Below are 19,227 nucleotides of genomic sequence, written 5' to 3'. Positions count from 1 at the left end.
TGGTAGTCTCAAACAGTGTTTGCTCATAATAGAGGGTCATAAGGAGAGTTTACACATCTTGTTCAGTAATGGAGTTCCAGATGTGTCCTCTCACGAGAGCTCCACTTCAGTTGTGCATGTGCCCCGTGCAACCTTGATCAAAGATTCAGTTGTGCATGTGCCCCGTGCAACCTTGATCAAAGATTACTGGTAGAAATACCTGTTTAGCCTGAGCATGTACCCTATGTTTGAGGGTGAGCTACCCTAACTTCCTTTTCCATCACGAAGTCCCACTGAAGAAACTCTTAAAGAGGAAGGAGGTGGGTAGAGGAGCACCCATAGGGACTCATCTCAAATAACTGCCATTACTGCACAAGCTGAGTAACCATTCCTTTGAGTAGTGTTCCTACGCATACTCAAATTCAAGTGACTACCAAGCAATGCTCACAAGTGGAGAAGGGAGCTTCAGAGCCGAATCCATGACTGAAGACAAGACTGTATTTCCAACGGCTGCATCTGATTTAGTGGAATGTACTGAAGACAAGAGTGTAGCTTTGCAAATCTCCAGAATAGGAACATGTTTGAGTAATGACACAGAGGTAGAGAGAGGCCTTGTGGAATGGGCCAACACCATAAGAAGAGGTTGTATAAACTGGAAGATTGATAAATAATACAACTAGAAATCCGCCTTGAAAGCCTCTGGACATTGCAGACCCTACAGACCTTTCATCAGTAGAGAAACAATCTAGAAAACTTTCTGAATGATTTGGTTCTGTTAGGGTTACCATATCTATTAAATAAAAAAAGAGGACCCTCCACGGGCCCTGGCCCCGCCCATTTCCCCACCCCCAGCCCCGCCCAACTCCACCCCTTCCCTGCCCTAACTCCGCCCCCTCTTCCCTCCCACTCCCAGCCATGGGGAAAGGGCTGCCCAAGCGCTATAGGCTTCACGGTTTGCCGGGCAGCCCCCAGACCCTGCGCCCCCAGCCAGCGCTTACCCAGCGCAGCTGGAGCCCGGGAGGGGAAGCGCCCAGCCAGGGGCGCAGGGTCTGGAGGCTGCCCGGCAAACCGTGAAGCCGGTAGCGCTTGGGCTTCGGGCAGCCCCCTTGCCTCCGGACCCTGCGCCCCCAGCCGGGCACTTCCCCTCCCGGGCTCTGGCGGCGCAGGGTCCGGAGGCATGGGGGCTGCCCGAAGCCAGTAGCGCTCAGCTCTTAAACAGAGCCGAAGAGTCGGGGAGGAGCAGAGCCGCCGCGGCTGGAGGCTCTGCTCCTCCCCTGACTCTTCGGCTCTGTTTAAGAGCCGAGCTGCCCCAGCGCTACCAGCTTTGGGAAGCCCCCATGCCTCCGGACCCTGTGCCGCCGGAGCCTAGGAGGGGAAGTGCCCGGCCGGCGGCTGGGGTCCGGAGGCAAGGGGGCTGCCTGAAGCCCATAGCGCTCGGGCAGCTCGGCTCTTAAACAGAGCTGAAGAGTCAGGGGAGGAGCAGAGCCACCATTTTCCCGGACATGTTCGGCTTTTTGGCAATTCCCCCCGGATGGGGGTTTGAGTGCCGAAAAGCCGGACATGTCCGGGAAAAAAAGAGGACGTATGGTAACCCTAGTTCTGTCCAAATAGAAGGCTAACACCCTCCTGACATCCAAGGTAAGACTAGTCAGGACCCTGCCTTTCATAAGTGGCTTTGGGGGGAAAAAAAGAGCCAGGAGATGGATAACTTGGTTGAGATGAAATTCAGACAATAGCTTGGAAGTAAACATTTTGCATGTGGTTGTAACGGTACTTTGTCTTTGAAGAATACTGTAACAAAGGGAGGTGTCCCCCATTAACATCTGTATTTCCCCATCTCTTCTGGCAAATGCAATGGCTTACAAGAAAAAATGGTTACCTGCCTTTTCATAACTATTGTTGCTCATGTCCATTCCATTCCAGGTGTGCACGTGCCCACATGCGATCAAAAACTTTTGCCTTAGCGGTATCCTTTGGTCGGCAGCGGCAGTGGGTAAATGCATAATGGGACGTAAACACATGGATAAACGACCAGGCAGCAGCTCTACAGATTTCTTGAATCGGCACCTGAGCCAGGAAGGCCGCTGATGACACTTGCGCTCTAGTTGCGTGCGCCTTGACTATTGCTGGTGCAGGCACTTTTGCTAGCTCACAGTGGTAGCGGATGCAGGCCGTAATCCAGAATGAAATCCTTTGAGCAGATACTGGGTGACCTTTCATCCTGTCTCCCACTGCAACGAACAGCTGTGTTGACTTGCAAAACGGCTTTGTCCTGTCGATATAGAAGGCCAATTCTGAAATAAGCGCCCTGATCTCAAATACCCTGCAGGCAGACATTTCCGCAAAACAACAACAAAACCTTCCAGGAGATGAGAACAGAAAGCCCAGAGGTTCAAAGGGAGGCTCATGAGCCTCGACAGCATGAAATTCAGCACGAGGGCTAGGTGGACCCTGATCGATTACAGGGACAAGCCCTGGAGCTTGAGGTGCAGAAGATAATCCAGGATCACCTGCAGTGAGGCCTGCTCGGCCCATGCATGTCATTCCGAAGCCCAGCATGTGAACCTTTTCCACTTGATCAGTTAAGTTGTTCTGGTGGAGGGCTTTCTGCTACCCAACAAGACCTGTTGAACTGGGGCCATGCATTCACGCTCTTCTGCATTCAGCCATGTTGCTAACTGCAACACCACCAAGTTGGGGTACAGAAGACTGCTGTGGTTTTTGACAGCAGGTCCTGCCAGAGAGGTAGTTGCAGCGGGGCGGCTATCGAAAGGTCCAGCAGCGTGCTGAGCCAGTTTTAGTGAGGCCACTCTGGGGGCTATCAGGATAATCTTCACCCTGTCTTGTTTGACTTCATGAGGACTCTGTGGATCAATGGCACTGGCAGCAAGGTGTACATCAGGGCCCCTACCACGGGAGCAGGCAAGCATCTGAGAGGGAACCCTTGTCCATCCCCCGGACTGAACAGAACACATGGCATTTCCTGTTTGGATGGAACAGGAACAAGTCCACCTGGGGAATCCCCCACTTCCGGAAGATAATACTGACTGCTTCCAGATGGAGCGCCCACTTGTGGCAAGACGAGAAAGTCCTGCTGAGGTGATCTGCAAACACATTCCTGGTCCCAGGCAGATGTGTGGCTACCAGATGAGTGGCCTACCACACACAAAAGTCCCAAAGGCGGAGACCTTCTTAGCAAAGGGCAGACCATCTAGCTCCGCCCTGCCTGTTGATATAATACATGGCGGTGGTATTGTACGCAAGGACCTGCACTACCTTGCCCCTCACGTGGGTTAAGAAAGCCTGGCAGGCCAGGCGAACCACTTTGAGCTCCCTGACACTGATATGGAGGGCCAGATCATCTCGCAGCCAACAACCTTGCATGATGAACTCACCCAGGTGGGCTCCCCAGCCCAGGTCTGAAGCATCAGAGACCAGGGTCAGCAATGGGGCTGGGGTCACAAAGGGAACTCCCTGCAACACCAACCTGGGGATCATCCACCAATCCAGGGACAATGGGATGTAATCCGGCACCCTGACTGCCTGGTCTAGGTAGTGCTTGTTGGGGATGTAAACCAATGCCAGCCATGCTTGCAGAGGCCGGAGATGGAGCCAGGCATCACTGGCCATGTATGGACAGGCGGCCATGTGGCCCAACAACCACAGGCAGGTGTGAGCCAGGATGAACCGGTGGTTCTTCACATGGGAGATCAGGTCTGACATGGCCTGAAAATGCACATCTGGAAGGAAGGTTCTGGCTCGCATGGAGTCAAGAACCGCCCCAACGAACTCTATTCATGTCCTTAAGGTGGACTTTTTCTTGTTTCCCCAACAGGCCCAGGTTGCAGCAGGTAGAACGCACAAGATCGAGGCATCTCTGCCCTTGTTTCCGAGACCTGTCCTTGATGAGCCAATCGTCAAGATACAGGAAGACCTGGATCCCTCGACATCTCAGGTAAGCAGCCTCTGGCGCCATACATTTTGTGAAGACCCCTGAGGCCGATGACAGGCCAAAGGGGAGCGCGGTGAATTGGAAATGGTATCCGCCCACTATGAAATGGAGGAAACATCCGTGACCTTGGAATATGGAAATAAGCATCCTTCAAGCTGAAGGCGGTGTACCAGTCTCCCGGATCCAGGGAGGGGGATGGAGACTAGGGAGACCATGCAAAACTTCAACTTCTTGAGAGATTTGTTGAGGCGTCACAAGTCCAGAATGGGTTTAAGGCCCCTTTTCACTTTTCTGATTAGGAAATAACGGGAGTAGAACCCCTTTTCAGACATGTCCAAAGGGACCTCCCTCCTCCACCACCACCAGGTGCAGGAGGTTCTCAGCCTCTTCAGCAAGTAGTTGGTCATGAGAAGGGTCCCTGAAGGATGAGGGGGAATGGGTGTGGGAGGGAAGGTTGGCTGAAAACTGCAGGGGGTAGTGACACTATGTCCAGCACCCGGCAGTTCGAGGTGACCCACAACCAGGCTGAACAGTAGGGATGAAGATAGTTGAGGAAAGAACGGGATGGATCCTGGGAGCTGACTGGGGCATTGCTCTCAAACGCACTCTCAGAATGAGCGCTTCTGGCCTCCGGGATGCTTTGCTGGGTTGAGCCACGCAGGTGAGCAGGAGGATGAAGGGCGGCAGCAGTTGAAACTTACGTCCCTATCCCTTCTTCTTGCAGATCCTGGATGAGACTGCCAAGGCCTTGGCAACAGGCTTGGCTGGAACTGCTTCCATGCAGACTATGGCGTATGCATGCCCAGCGAGCAAAGGGTGGCTCAAATATCTTTTAACCCATGCAGCCTCATATCTGCCTCCTCAAAAAAAAAAAAAAAAAAGAGACAGCTCCCATTGAATGGGAGATCCTGGATTGAGGTCTGCATGTCTTGTCAGAGGCCAGTGGTCTGAAGCCAGGAGCTGGGCCTCATAACCACCTCCAACACGACCACCCTAGCTGCCGAGTCAGCCGCATCCCACGCCATTTGGAGGGAGAACCTAGCCGCTGTGGTGCCCTCCTCAACCAGAGTGCTCAATTCTTTGGCCAAACCCTGCAGGAAGAACTCCTTGAACTTACGGCGAAAATCCCATCCGTTAAAATTGTATCTCCCTGATGGTCGCCACCCGGAATTGCAGGCAGGCAGATGAATAAGTTTTCCTCCCAAACAAGTCCAGCCTTTTGACCTCTTTGTTTTTGGGAGTTGAGCTGGTGTGCCCCTGCTTGTCTTTCATCTTTTGCAGAGACAACAACCAAGCCAAGGGAATGGTGGGTATAAACATACTTGAACCCTTTGGCCAGGACAAAGTACTTCTTTTTGGAGGTGGGAGGGATGGCTGACGGGGTTTGCCAGAGGGCCTTGGCACTTTTGAGAACACCGTCATGCACTGGCAGTGCAACACGGGCAGGGGTAGAGGCTGACAGGACATTGAACAAGGTGTCTGCCTGCTCGGCCACCTCCTCCACCTGTAGTCCCAAGTTCTTGGCCATCCGTCGAGCCAGGGCCCGTTGTTCTTTAAAATCGCCCCACAGGCTGACACTCGAGGGTCCCAAGACCGCCTCATCCAGGGATGAAGACGATGATTTTACCACCAGGGGAGGCCTTGGGACATCGTCCACCGTGGGGAGGGAGGTTTAGGTGTGAATGCAGCTCCTCTGCCTCCACCTCCAATCGCACCTCATGTACTGAGTCCGGTGCCGTTGGTGCCGTCAATTGTTGTTCCGAGGGAGCGGCAGATGAGTAGTGCGAAGGGGGCATTGCCATGACCGGCATGCCCCACGTGCTCCAATAAGGCCACTGCAGTACTAGATGAGTTTTGGTGGGACAGCTCAAAAGCTGGGCGAAAGGAAGACTCCAGGAAGAGACAGCAAACAAATATCCTGCTCCTTCTGAGTCCTGGGCCGAAAGATTTTATAAATACGGCACTTGTCCTTCATGTGTGATTCCCCCAAGCACTTGAGGCAGCTGCTATGGGGGTCACTTACCCGCATAGGCCTGTTAAAGTCCGCGCAGGGCTTAACCCGGGAGACTGGGGCATGTCCCACCTGGGATGAAGTCCCCGCTGAGACTAACTCCTAACTATAGTTAACTACTTAGCACTAACTACTATAAACAAAATATTTATAAGGCCCTATGGCTCTAAGTCAGTAGAAATGAAACTGCTAGCCTTCTAATGAAAGGAAAGGTGCTCCGACTAACCACCACAGGAGGTAAGAAGGAACTGAGGAGGTGTAGGGCCAGCGGCACCTGATATACCAACGCATGAGCGTGGCACTCAAGGGGCGCCACTGCTGACCCTATGGATACCGCTAAGGCAAAAATCTCCGAGGACCAGGCACATGGGCATGTGCACATCTGGAATGGAATAGACATGAGCAAACGAAGAATGTCATTTTAATCAATAGCTGATGGAGGAAGCTAAAGAGGGGGTCCTCATAAAACGTTCAAATCCCAAATAGGGATAGGTCCCCTAATCTGCAGGAAAAACTCTCTCCATCTCTTAAGGAACTTCTTCATTGTGAGATGAGCAAATATTTAAAGTTCTCCCAATGAGGAATGGAAAGCCATTATAGCAGCCAAGTGTACACTGATAAAACTCATAGATAAACTATTGAGTTTTAAAAGATCAGGGTTAAGGACAGCAGGGAGAGACGAGTCACAAAAACATGGTTAGACACACCAATGGTGGAATCTCTACCATTTCTGGAGGTAAGTAACTCATATAAATATTTTTCTGTTTAATAACGCCTGTTACACTTGTGTAGTACAAGTAGTTTCCATTTCTGCGAGCCTTGGAGTAACCAAGCCTTAAGGCAAAGAATTCTCAGGTTGAGATAGAGAATTTGACCAGCATGTTAAGCAAGAAGGTGGGGAATGGCCAGAAGATTGATTGCTGGACAAGCCACAAGGTGAATCAGGTAAGCATATCAAGCCTGCTGGGGCCACATTGGAGATATTAGTATAACCTTCACTTTATCTTATCTTCTTTACCACTTTCAATAACAATAATGTTGAAGGAAACACATAAAGGAGGCCCCTTGTCCATGCAACAAAGACAGCATCTCCCAGAAACGGAAGGCCCAACACTCCCCTTGAATGATAACGTCACCACTTCCTGTTGGCGACAGTGGTAAAAAAGTCCACCTCCAGAAACCACTGAGTTTGAAAAAATATGATCAAGAGTCCACAAGTCCAACTCCCATTCATATTCTGGAGAGAAGTGCCTACTGAGGTCATTAGCCATAGTGATTTGTATGCCTGGGAGGTAAGATGGGGAAATTAGAACATGACTGGTAATTCACCAGTTCCATAGCCTCACTGCTCCAGCACAAAGAGAAGGGAATCTCTGCCCTGCCACCCCACCCTATTTGCTGGTTGATATACAACAACATGTAGGCTACAATGCCTGTTATGATTTTGATGGATGTGCTCTTGATTAATGGCAGAAAGTATAAGCAGCCATTCCTGACCACCTTCAGCTCCAGGAGGCTGATGTGTAAATGAGCTTCTTGTGTAGACCACCTGCTCTGAATGCTGTGCATCCCTAAATGGCTTCCCATCCTAGAAGACTCATCTGTTATGGTAATGATTGGAGGATGCTGAACGAATGGAACACCTACACAGATATTGTGAGGATCCTTCCATCAACTGAGGGTGTCCCACCTTTTTGAGGGACCAACACCAGTCTGTCTAGACTGGTCTGTTTGGACTATAAATTGTTCTGACTCACCCCTGGAAGCAGTGGAGATATAATCTGGCAGGCTGTGTCACAAGCTGCCATGTCTCCCAGTAACTGGATACAATTGCTTGTGGATGTCTGTGGGCTTATTTGAATCTCTGCCACTAGATTTGATAGAGTCATGAACCTGTTCCTGTCTAATTGTTACAGCATTTAAGGAAGCTCTGGTAAGGAAGGGGATGGTACCAGAGAAAGTTGTAATTCTCATGACTATGACAATCTTGGTACCAACAGGCACACACAACCCATTAAGAAGGGAGACGCTGGCTCATTGGAGACATGCAGATCCCTAGAGTACCTAAGCTCTTGCAGTACTTGAGTTGTCAGAACCAAAAGTGGGGCCTTCGTCAATGAGTCCTTTGTAATAGAAATCAATGGTACTGATGATTTTGACAGTCTCGAACACTGAGTAGTATGAGGCCACTTAGACTTCTGCAGTACTAAGGGAGTCACATGGCTAGGCACCAGAGATTGAACAGTAAGATCAGATGGTACAGTCTTCTCAGAAGCCAGGTGTTTCTCCCTGCTACTCTGGTTGAGCTTAGACTGTACTGAAGATGGTTTAGGTACCAAAACCAGCTTGGCACAGTGGCTCCTCAATGAGCTCAGGTTTTGGGAGCACTACTGGTAATGGAGGAGCCTGGAGCCTCAACAGTACCCAGACCATCACCTGTGGGCTCCAAAATGATCAACCTTTGCAGAGACTGAGATCTCCTGGGAAAGCTACTGCCTCAAAGAGAAGTAGAACTCTTCTTATAGCTTTCCCAGTCCCTTTGGATGATCTGTCTTTCAAAGCCATGGGTTAGGACGGTGCTGAAGTAGACGGGGCATGATGCTCACTGGGAAGCTGGTGTACGGGGCAGGAGGGTCCCCAGATCCAGATCTGAGGCAGGGTGAAGAGAGAGCACCATCATGAGCAGTTTAAGCCTGATCTCCTGATTCTTCAGAATCTTGCTCTTAAGGGCTGCAGAAAGATTACATTTCTGGGGGAATGCGTTCCCCACACTCCCCAGGCAGCAAATGCACTGGGAATGTTTGTCGCTGACTCGGATAGCTTCTTGGCGTGAGAGGCAATGTTTAAATCCTGATGACTTTGGCATAATTCCACAATGGAGGAAAAGGAGGATTCCCTCAAGAGGGGTGGAAGGAATAAACTAAAATCCTCAAAATAACAGAATAAAATAAAAATGAAGTAAAAATGACAACTACACTAATGAAACACTAAAAAACACTAACTAAATTAGAAGAAGCAGCAATAAGCTTATTAATAGTGAAGCAGGCATGCTGACACTGCATCTCAAGCAGAGGTGGTTAAGAAGGAACTGAGGGTAGTTTGCCTGTACAGTCCTACCCTTGGTGCAGGGCACGATAATATGTAGGTGCATGTGCAGTCTGAATGAGTACTGCTACCAGAAATCTCTGATCAAGGCCAGGTGGGATTCACCTGCACCTGAAGTGGAGCACCCATATGGACAGTATTCAAAAGAAATAACCTGAAATATGAGGAAATGAAGACAAGTTGTATTCACATTGATTTTCTTGCTGCGAGAGCTTTAGGTCTCCTATGCTTAAATGCAATTACTACCAAAAAAAAAAAATCAATATTACCCTTTAAGAGGAAAGTATGTGGTCAACTGAAAAGAGAGACCAAACATCTGCTCTCAGTTCAGATTTTATTATAGCTATGTAAGAAAGTTAGTGAAAGCATCCAATCAGTTTTAAATATAAACTAAAATTATATACAATTGTTTCTTCTGCTTAAGGTATTTCAAGTAAATACAGTGCTATTTTACAAAAACATTGTGTAATAATCTTACTTATTCAAGGACATATCTAAGTCCATTTACAAAATGCAAACACTAACTCTGTACGCTATTAGCTCTATACTAACTTGCAGTGAAATTATGGCAAATATTCAGTGCCTGCTTTGCCAGACATATCTCAAGTATTTTGCGAGTGGCTGCCTTTCCTAATTAATCTTACAAACGCAGAACGTGTAGGTCAAGTTCAGCATCTTTCTGAGATTTGGCTTGATTAACAGATCATTTAGGTTACAACGATCACTTCAAAACTTCTTTCCAGGTTTGGCTGCTACTAATGTTCCTCCCTCAAACATTTCAAAGTCCACACTCTGGATCCTCTCCTATCTCCCTTATATTTAATTGGGTAATAGGTCACCTGCCTAAGGTCAACCTGCTAAAAAGGTGGGGATATTTCAGGCAAACACTGCCTGCTTGTTGCAAATTATTCTACATTATGGTTTAATTTAAAAATGTATATGAACATTAAAGTTACAACGGCCTTTTCCTTTTAGTCAATCTTTTTCAAGATATGGCAAGTGAAACTGAAAAATATCTATTACTTTTACAATTTGAAGTCAGAACTGAAGGGAAAGGAACAAGACTATCACCCTACACAGTTTTTTCCAAGTTGACAAGAGTAGAATGTTTATTTGTCCTGGGAAGGGAGCAGAGCCATGCACTGATCTAATAGTTGCCTCCTACATCAGTACTTCCCAATCTGGGGCCATCAGATTACCACAGTAGATTCACAGGAAACAAACACTGACTTGTCACTGCAAACTTACTACTGTGGAAAAGAAGCTGCTCACTGCTTTGAGACCCACCTTACCTCTCTCGCTCCTCCAATAGTCTTAAATACTGCTTACTACAAGGGAAGCTCATATTTAGGACACTGAAAACTCAGGAAGCATCTCTCCAGCCCAAGCTAAGTGTCAGCTCTCACACCACAAAGCTCAACTAACAGTATATGTCCAAGCTATGTGCTACTCAAGGTTGGGATGTCAGTTGACACAGTGGAGCTTGGACATGTGCTGTTAGCTGAGCTTTGTGGTGTGAGAGCAGACACCTAGGAGGAAAAAAACTAGTTACAGTAAGGAGTATCACAATTTACAAATTATTCAATACAAAAATTCTCAGCAACTTTATTACACAGACTGAATCACTGTTTTGAGAAATAACTAACTATAGGGGAATACATATGTCCTTGTCTCTGGAGTTACAGGACCAAAAAAAAAAAAAAGTCACTCTGTAGTTTGATTTTTTTAAATCCTTTAAATAAACATGCTTCTTCAAGGAAGCCTATAAACAGTTTCTATCCCTCCCAAAGAAACATTAAAATAGATTACTGAAAATATGGATTACAAATCCGAACAAAAATTATAATACTAACAAGGCTTATGCTAAATACCACCACTTTCGGTTTTGGTGCTACCCAGCTATATAGTGTCTATTTAGACTGTAACTTTAAAGACAATATACCCTGTTTTGATCTATATGGCGCCTACTATTTTATATAACATCAGTATAGCAACATTAAATTACTGTAGGAAAGTGCTGTACGCGAACAAAACTTTCAACGTTGAGTGCCTAACATTAGGCAGCATAAACCAAACTTACTCCATATTTGACCAAGCTGTCTGACCCAAAAAAAACAAAAACCTAATTTGAGGGATGAGTCTGACTTTGTTAAGGAATTTTCTATACATACCAGTTTTTCGATTTCAGATTCAAGATTCTGTATGCAGTCAAGTTTTCTCTTACGACAGCGCTGTGCGGCAATTCTATTTTTACTTCGCCTTCGGATATCATGGATACAATCCAGCTGTTCAGGAGTCAATTTGTGCATTTTCAGAAATGACTGAAAGTCATTTCTAGAAAGTGAAGTGATCCTTTGTGAATTAAATGGCAGTTTTACCTAAAATATAAAATATAGTTTTGAACCAAGGAGTAAACTGATAAAAGCAAAATTAAAAATCAGCTAAACTGGAGGGGTTTCTTGAAATTAATAAAACATTTACAAAAAAACAAACTTCATTGAAAGAACATGAGCAGAACTAGAACACCAATATTAACCAGAGAGGCAAAAGCAATCTCATCACATTTGCACAGTCACAGATAAAATCCCAGGATTTCAGGCCGATATCTTGATAGAATCCAGTAAATATAATCCAAGATCTTTGCACATTTAATTTCAGGTTTTCCAAAAAAGAATATTCCTTAGGAGTAAAATCTACTCCTGTGCAGTGGATTAGAACACGCCAGGTATTAGTTAGTGCAATGGTTCTCAGCCTTTTTGGGCTCAGTACCCATTTGTAAATGTTTATGGCATGTCACAAACCAGTAAATAGTCTGGGGATAAAGGCCCTAGGGTGATTTCCAGTCGCGTGCTGCCCGCCAAAGGGGTTGGGTCCTGCCCAGCACTGATCCCACAGTGGCAGCTCCTATGCTGTGGGGCTAGCTGGGCTTGGCTCTCGGTGTGGCAACCCTTCAGGGTTGCAGCACCACTCAGGTTTGGCCACACCCACCTGACTGGACCAAACTGGAGTTGTGACCTGGCTCATTGGGTTGCAGTGCCACTCACTCAAATTTGGCCTAATCAGACTCCGTCATCATGGCTAGGTCAAATCTGAGTGCCCAGCCAGCCCTGTGGGACAGGAGCGATAGGAGCTACCAAGCAACCCTTTGAAACATTTTGGCAACCCAGTTTTGGGTCCCAAACCGCAGGTTGAGAAATCCTGAGTTAGCGTATAAGACCTTCTAGAGGCATCCCCCAGCACAGTCTGAATTTCACCCTAAACCGTTAACAATATATAATATTGCATATATATGTTACACAAATACACATCTATAAATGTGTATTAAATTGTTTCTATTGTACGGGTAACTGGTTGCAACTCCTGTATTTAGGTTGCTTAACACTTTCCATTATTATATATAGAATTGAGCCTCCTCCCCCTCTATGCTTGAGCTTTGGGGACAGCAGCTGCTACAAATATGCACACATACCAACATTATAAGGCCTGTCACCAATGCTTGGTTCATGTTGAACGCCATCTTTGTTTTTCAAATGTAATATTTTAAAATAAGCTATTAAAAGAATATATGCAGACTTAATAAAAAAATAAAAATGTCAAAAATAATATCAGCTTACTTTTACCTAAAGAACTGAATGCAGGAAGGGAGTCTTTCAACAGGTTTCTACTGCTACCACCAGAAACATCACTAACACTAAAAAAGTGGATGGAATGCTGCTCCAGACAATGCCATTTACCATTCCATGAATTTAAGGAATAGGCCAAATTCAGCACTGGAGTTAGCTAGCAGTTTTCCCACTTACTTTCAGTGCAAATTATGCACTGCTTATTTTGGGGGCTGAATCTGTTCTTAAAGCCTGAAAGGTAAAACTTCTTTAGAGTCATGAAGAGTTCTACATCACAGCATCATATTGTAACTTTAGAATTTCCATTTTTCTACATAGTCTGTGGAAACTGATTATTTATGACATTCAGCTGAAGGTAAAAGTTCTACCATATGAACAAAAAAACAATGCATTGAGAGGGATGGGGAAAAAAAGAAAAGAAAACAGGAAAAACAGGAGTGCTTCACTTCATCACAAAAACAAGCACTAAGCAATTTCTGCAGTTGAAGAAACAGACAATATATAACCAAAGTAGCAGAAACAAGTGCAGTATAAAAGTAGTTTGGAATTATACAGAGTTCAGCTTGTCAAAAAACACAATTTCCCTCCCCCCCCCCCCTTCCAAAATAATATTTGCCACCAGATTGCAACAAAAATCCAAGTTTTCAAAGTTTCCAGTGGAATGAAAATTCCAAAAAAAAATTAATATCAAACATTTTGTTTTCGTAATACTTAATCATTTTGATATTTATAGTATATTTTAAAACATATTTAATTTAAGTCAAAACAATTCAATATCAAACAACTGGAAAAGTCATTTCAATTTTTCCCCATTGAAAATTTTGTCAAAACAAAACACATTCACACAAAATATTCAATTTTAACTAAATGCATATTTGATAGAAAAATTTTCCTTAGAAAATTATGCAATTAGCTTTAATACCGACATGTCTCCTCTCATCTTGCACATTTCCACACACTTCATAGACATTATGAATTTCAATAAACCTCCTTTAACAACCTAATTATTTTAAAATTACTAACTGTATTCCAACAGATCTTTCAACCATTTTAGATGGAGAAATAAAATGGTACTTTCCCCCTAGAGTTTTGAAACCAAGCAAGAAAACCGTCTGGAACTAATTGGGCTTAGAATTTAGATTTCAGAAAGGAGCATACAGATCTATGGAAACAAAAATATAGCCAGAATGTCCTCACCTCACATTCCTGTTCTCTTGCTGAACAGGACTCACTGTCTCCCTCAGTGTCAGTTTCAGAGTCTTCTCCCAAACTTATCACACAAGTATATGGACATTGTTCTTGTTGTGGTTCTTGGATATAATCTCCACTATTTATCTCTGGGCTGTTTGAGCATACTTCAGTACCAAGGTTACTTATAAATGGGCAATTGACAGAGTTCAGAGTTGTAAAAGTTCTTTGAGAACAAGGTTCAGGGCTCTCATTGAGACTGATACCTAACCATGGGCACTCTGATTTTTTTCCTGAATATATTGGTTCTGAGCATTCTTTTGCTGTTGCAGGTGACAAACGCATTTGACAAGCAGTCTCTGTATTGTAAATGTCACTCCAGAAACCTTTTGCTAGGTGTTCAGCTACTTCTCTCTCCACACTGCTTCGGTCACTAGTTGATGTAATGCTTATGTCTTCTCTAGCACACAAATCAGACTTCAAAAGCGAATCATCTTGATTTTCACTGATTGGTTTATCATTCCTAACGACAGTACTTGTCACAGTTTTTTCAGCTACAACTGTGTTTTGCATACTACTTAAATTCAAGTTGCTGTATTGCTCATATGGGCCTAGAAAAGGCGCAGAATAAAGTTCATGAAGTGCAACAGAAGAGTTTTGGGGAAGAGAAGCAGCATCTGTTTTCTCCATAGGACATGAGATACTCTGAGACACAGACTCTCTCTTCAATTCCTCTTCTTTCTCCCCCTCTTTCTCCCCCTCTTCCATTTCTACCTGAGTCTCTTCACATTGTGAGACCAGCTGCACAGCTGTGCACTCCTGAGCTTTTTGTATGGCATCATTAAATGATTCACTCTGATGAATGGATGTAGCTGATGTTACCTGATCATCTTTAATACTGCAGAGATTGGTTCCAGTATGGACTTTGTCACTCCCAAAAGCTTTCTGGAACTTCCTATATTTTGGGCATAGGGAAAACACGCCAGAAACATTATCTTTTTCTAAACATGCAGGATTGCATGTTTGATTGGTATCTTGGAGATGAGGAGATACTTTTGCATTTTCTTCACCTTTGCTGAGCTTTGAATTAGGAGTTGCAGTGTATTCCGTTTCCAAGAATTCCGCCACTTCATCATCTATTTCTAGGTCCCCATCATCCACAAGGGCAATGTTAACGTTTGCTTTCTCACAGCGTGAGGTACAACATTTCTTTCTAGGGCATTCCTGCTGGTCTGCTTTACAGTCCAAAAACTTGAATTGGAGAAACTGAAAGCAAGATTCCTCAATATCATGTACTCCCAAAAACTTTGCACACTTGCAAACTTCGGACACATTGTCTTTATTTAAAATAAGTTTGGCAGTATATGCAAACTGAAGCAAAGGAGCAAATCCTTTAAGTGTCACCTGTTTGGGTTTAAAAAAAAGAAAGAACAAACATGTTAGTATGGCTCATTTCTTGCTAGGCTGAGACTTGACACAAACCACAGTCCTGTCACCTTTACATGAGAAGTCAGTATGAAACGGACTCAAATCTTCCCTGCCCACTGACATGGGAGCGGCTTATCCTGGTCCTACAACTGTTTACTGACAAAGTTTTGGTGTCTGATCTGCCTGGGCTTAAGACAGCAAATGGGGCCCCCTATCACAGGAACCTGCTTGGTCGGGTTAAACAGGAATCAATGAACAAACAGATCCAGTCCTGTGGGGAAATGGCAAGCAGAAATGAGGAGAGGAGAGAAGGTAGTTTTCCTTAAAAAGAAATGAACCAAGAGTTATATCTAGCCAAGCTCCATCAAAAATCCATCTTTTGATATGACAGAATTTTATTGTGACCCTTTTATAGCAGCGTTCCACTTCACAGTGTTAAATAAATTGATAAAATTCCAATATATTACTATTCCTCAAAGATTAAAAGTATCACTGTTCACTGAAGAGCAGTAAACAGATGCAAAAGCAGGATTGGATTTTCAGGTTTCCTTTCAAAACACAAGGTACTCCAGGATAATTTACCAGCAAAGTCACTATACTCCTGGCATCTAGCACACTCCTTTTTAAATGCAGCCACCATTATTCATTCACAGTCTAATGTGTTACCAATTCTGATATCAGTAATAATATGAATTTGGTCGTGACTGGTTATTTAACTTCTTTGGTACAGGGTATATCCTCCATCCCTGTTCCTCCCATTAAAAGGAAATTTGTTTCTGTCTGAACAGATACCAAACTGACAAATTACTCTCAGTTTAATGACTCACTGGAATCAGGTCCATTTCTGAAAGCTCCACACCCTATTACTACAGACCCTATTTCTGCTAGGGATCTGAAACCTCTCACAAAGCAATACAATACCCACTGAATACCACCCAAAAAGAGTCCAATAAGTTTTTTCTCTTCAATTTTAACACCAATCTCATACTCTTACTTCCCTAAAGGTTTAGGGACAGATTCTGCCTCCTTCTACCAACCCTTCACGTTTAGTTACTAACTTATGCCATGAACAGATTCACTGAAATCAAAAGTGACTACTTGCAGAGTAAAGTACTACTCAACTTAAAGGTGGTGGACCCTGACAGCGAATAAAATCAGGTTCTATTATACTCAACAATGTGATTGGGATCCCTATTTTAAAACAATCATAATGGTATGCTGCAGAGTGTTCCAAACACATGGTGATATAGATTTTAGAGGAATCCTGAAAAATCTTGTGAAGTTTTAAACTATTTTGGAGCATGCTCTGAAAACAGCAGTGTACACGACAGTTTGTATTTGTGAAAAGTTTGCATTTGTTTTCACCTGTTTCTCCTGTGGCACTGTTTATAAAATCAGCACACTAACTTAGCTTCAAACACTTGTAAAATCACTAGGGGAAAGAGGACGTCAACCTTCCCATCTTCAAATCCCAAACATATATGCAGTAGTGGCAAGTAATTAAGTCCAACTAGTGACCCGATTTGTTGAGTGTTAAGGCACACTGCATATACGAACTGAAATGGTGAATAATACAATGTATTCCAATAATACAATAATCCAAAGTATTCCCTTCTCACACACGAAGCACAGAGATCTACAATACCTTCAGCAGCATTTGAAGCCTACACCAGCTTGGGGAACATGAGAATTTAATATCAGTGCTGCACAAAATATTTTTCAAACAGAAGCTACAATCCTGCAAGCAAGCAATATTAATTTCATTTACAGCTTTTTAAAGAGATAATTTGATGTTAAATAGCTCATGTACGTTCTCATTTGTGTGTCCCCTCACATCCTTACACTGAATGCTTGATAAATGACAATTCTGAAGCAGTGGTTTGTTCACCAGTTTCCCAGTTCCTAAACCACTTAATTTAAGATTAATTACTTAATGTTAACACTAGCCTATTGTATAGCATAATTTAATGTAATGGTGTAGAAACATAATTATGGTGATGTACAGAAGTATGCCAATTAGTGCCACTCACCTCTTCCGGTAAAGTGATGAGAAGATCAGCATTCAACTGTCCCACAATTCTTGAAAGAAAATAGCTGCTACAAGCTGCAAGCACAGACCGATGAGCCCGAAATCGTTGATCTTCCACTAGAATAGTAACATCACAAAGAAGATCTTGCTTTCTCTGATCATTGAGACTGAGTAGAACATTGGTACTGTGTACCGAAGACTCGTACGCAAAAACCACGCTATTCTTCTCGCTTAAAGGCATTGTGTAACAGAAGTATTAGGGCTATTCTCAGTGGAAAGCATTCTTCTATTCTTCAAATCTGAAAAGAAACATGAAAATTTACACAGTACATAAGTATCTGATAGGAATTCAACAATAAGAATAATATGACTCATAAGAAGGGACAATTTAAGTTACACATATTGCACCCTTAAAAAAAAATAAGATCACTGTTTAAGTATCTAGATTCTAAGCTAAATGAAATGCGAACAAAGATAGTTTAGAAACTCATTTTTAAGCAAGTTTCAAAATACATTCTTTAGTAAGCTCATCTTTAATTATATGATTTTGCTACAAATAAATCCTGCTCCTACTTCTCATGGAGGAAAAATACGTTTGAAAACAGCATTTGAAAAACTATCACACATTTGTTTTTGGAGATGCATGTTGATTAAAAGTGACAAATTTACCACAAAACTCTATGACATGAAATAAGTATCTGTATTTAAAGAGCTTTTCCTGACTGCAGCACTTCAGAAATTGAAAGAGGAACAAGCTATAGAGGCTCTAGATCAGAGGTTCCCAAAGTGGGCGATACTGCCCCCTGGGGGGCGCTGGAACGATCCAGGGGGGCAGTAGTAGCCTCGGGTGCAATTGGGGGGCGTTGAATAAAAATAAGGGGGCGGTGGAAGCATAAAGAAAGAATATAAGAAAATTTTGAAAAACCATTCGTACATGTTTCATCTGTTGTGTAACATAGAGTTAAAGTTGTAGTGATTACTTTATTTTCCAAATAAATTCACAAATTATAACCGATCAGGTGTCAAGTCCGCCAACAGCTCTTAACAAGCAAGTGTTGGCAGGCGAGCGTGTCGCGCATTGTCAGGAAGTCCAGCATGCATCGGCAGGAATATGTGCGTGTAATGACTTGTTTACAATACGATACTATAAATAGGCGACATGTATGAAATCTAATTTAGATTGTTTCTTAATTGTGTAAAAAGCAGTTAACAATAGTGCAATAAGTATTTAAAATTTTTTATTCATATTCAATACCTTCGATCTTTACGGATTACGGATCACATACAAAGCAAATTGTATTATTGTTGTTTCAATAAAATAGCAATTTACACGTGAGTATTTTTATACATTTTCTTACATATCTACCGTATGTTTCTGTGTCTCTAGTGCTTACTAATAATAAAATCGTAGCAGGCTTGTGTCGGTACAGTACTATTTGAAGTGTACAGTCAATATATTTGTCATATTTTTTATTACAATATTAACAAAAACGGGAATGAAATCGTAAAAAAACTGTTAGATATAAATAAATGTTAATAGTTATCGAATCATCTGTGTTAATTGGTAAATAAGGCGTGTGTTAATAAGGAACAATTATTTAAATAAGGGCAAACTAAATTAAAACTATTAACATTTTTAATTGCATATTGATTATTTTTAATTAATTATTTCTTGATAAATTTAGTTTGATATTTGACAGTTTAATATCAAATACATATATCTAATGCTGAGCAAAGAACAAAACCCAGTTTATTAGTTTCATTAGTATTTTAGTTTGGTTGTCTTTTGCCATCTTACGCAAAAACCACTGTATACCTGATGTCGTGGGCGATATTCTAATAACACATCTTTCTTTACTATATTGTAGGACGTAGGTAGAAATATAGATACATAAAAGAACACAAATTTGTC

At 43.3% G+C, this 19,227-nt stretch overlaps 1 protein-coding gene across 12 annotated transcripts in view; it reads right to left on the bottom strand.

Moving 5' to 3' along the window:
• BACH1 (BTB domain and CNC homolog 1) overlaps nucleotides 1-19,227 on the bottom strand; it is a 50,708-nt gene that overhangs the window by 13,098 nt on the left and 18,383 nt on the right. For all 12 annotated transcript variants that reach the window (XR_010594592.1, XR_010594594.1, XM_065576831.1 and 9 more), the window contains 3 exons: nucleotides 17,317-17,614; nucleotides 13,868-15,262; nucleotides 11,219-11,425 (listed from right to left, as the gene is read on the bottom strand). Coding sequence is in view for 10 of the 12 variants with exons in the window: in XM_065576831.1 (XP_065432903.1) it covers nucleotides 11,219-11,425; nucleotides 13,868-15,262; nucleotides 17,317-17,556 (1,842 nt within the window). In the remaining 2 variants the exon portion in view is untranslated. The remainder of the gene's footprint in view (nucleotides 1-11,218; nucleotides 11,426-13,867; nucleotides 15,263-17,316; nucleotides 17,615-19,227) is intronic.

Source organism: Chrysemys picta, chromosome 1 (assembly GCF_011386835.1).
Source record: "Chrysemys picta bellii isolate R12L10 chromosome 1, ASM1138683v2, whole genome shotgun sequence".
NCBI lineage: Eukaryota > Metazoa > Chordata > Testudines > Emydidae > Chrysemys > Chrysemys picta.
Note: the sequence above shows the minus strand (reverse complement) of the source record. Positions and strands in the feature narration are given on the sequence as shown.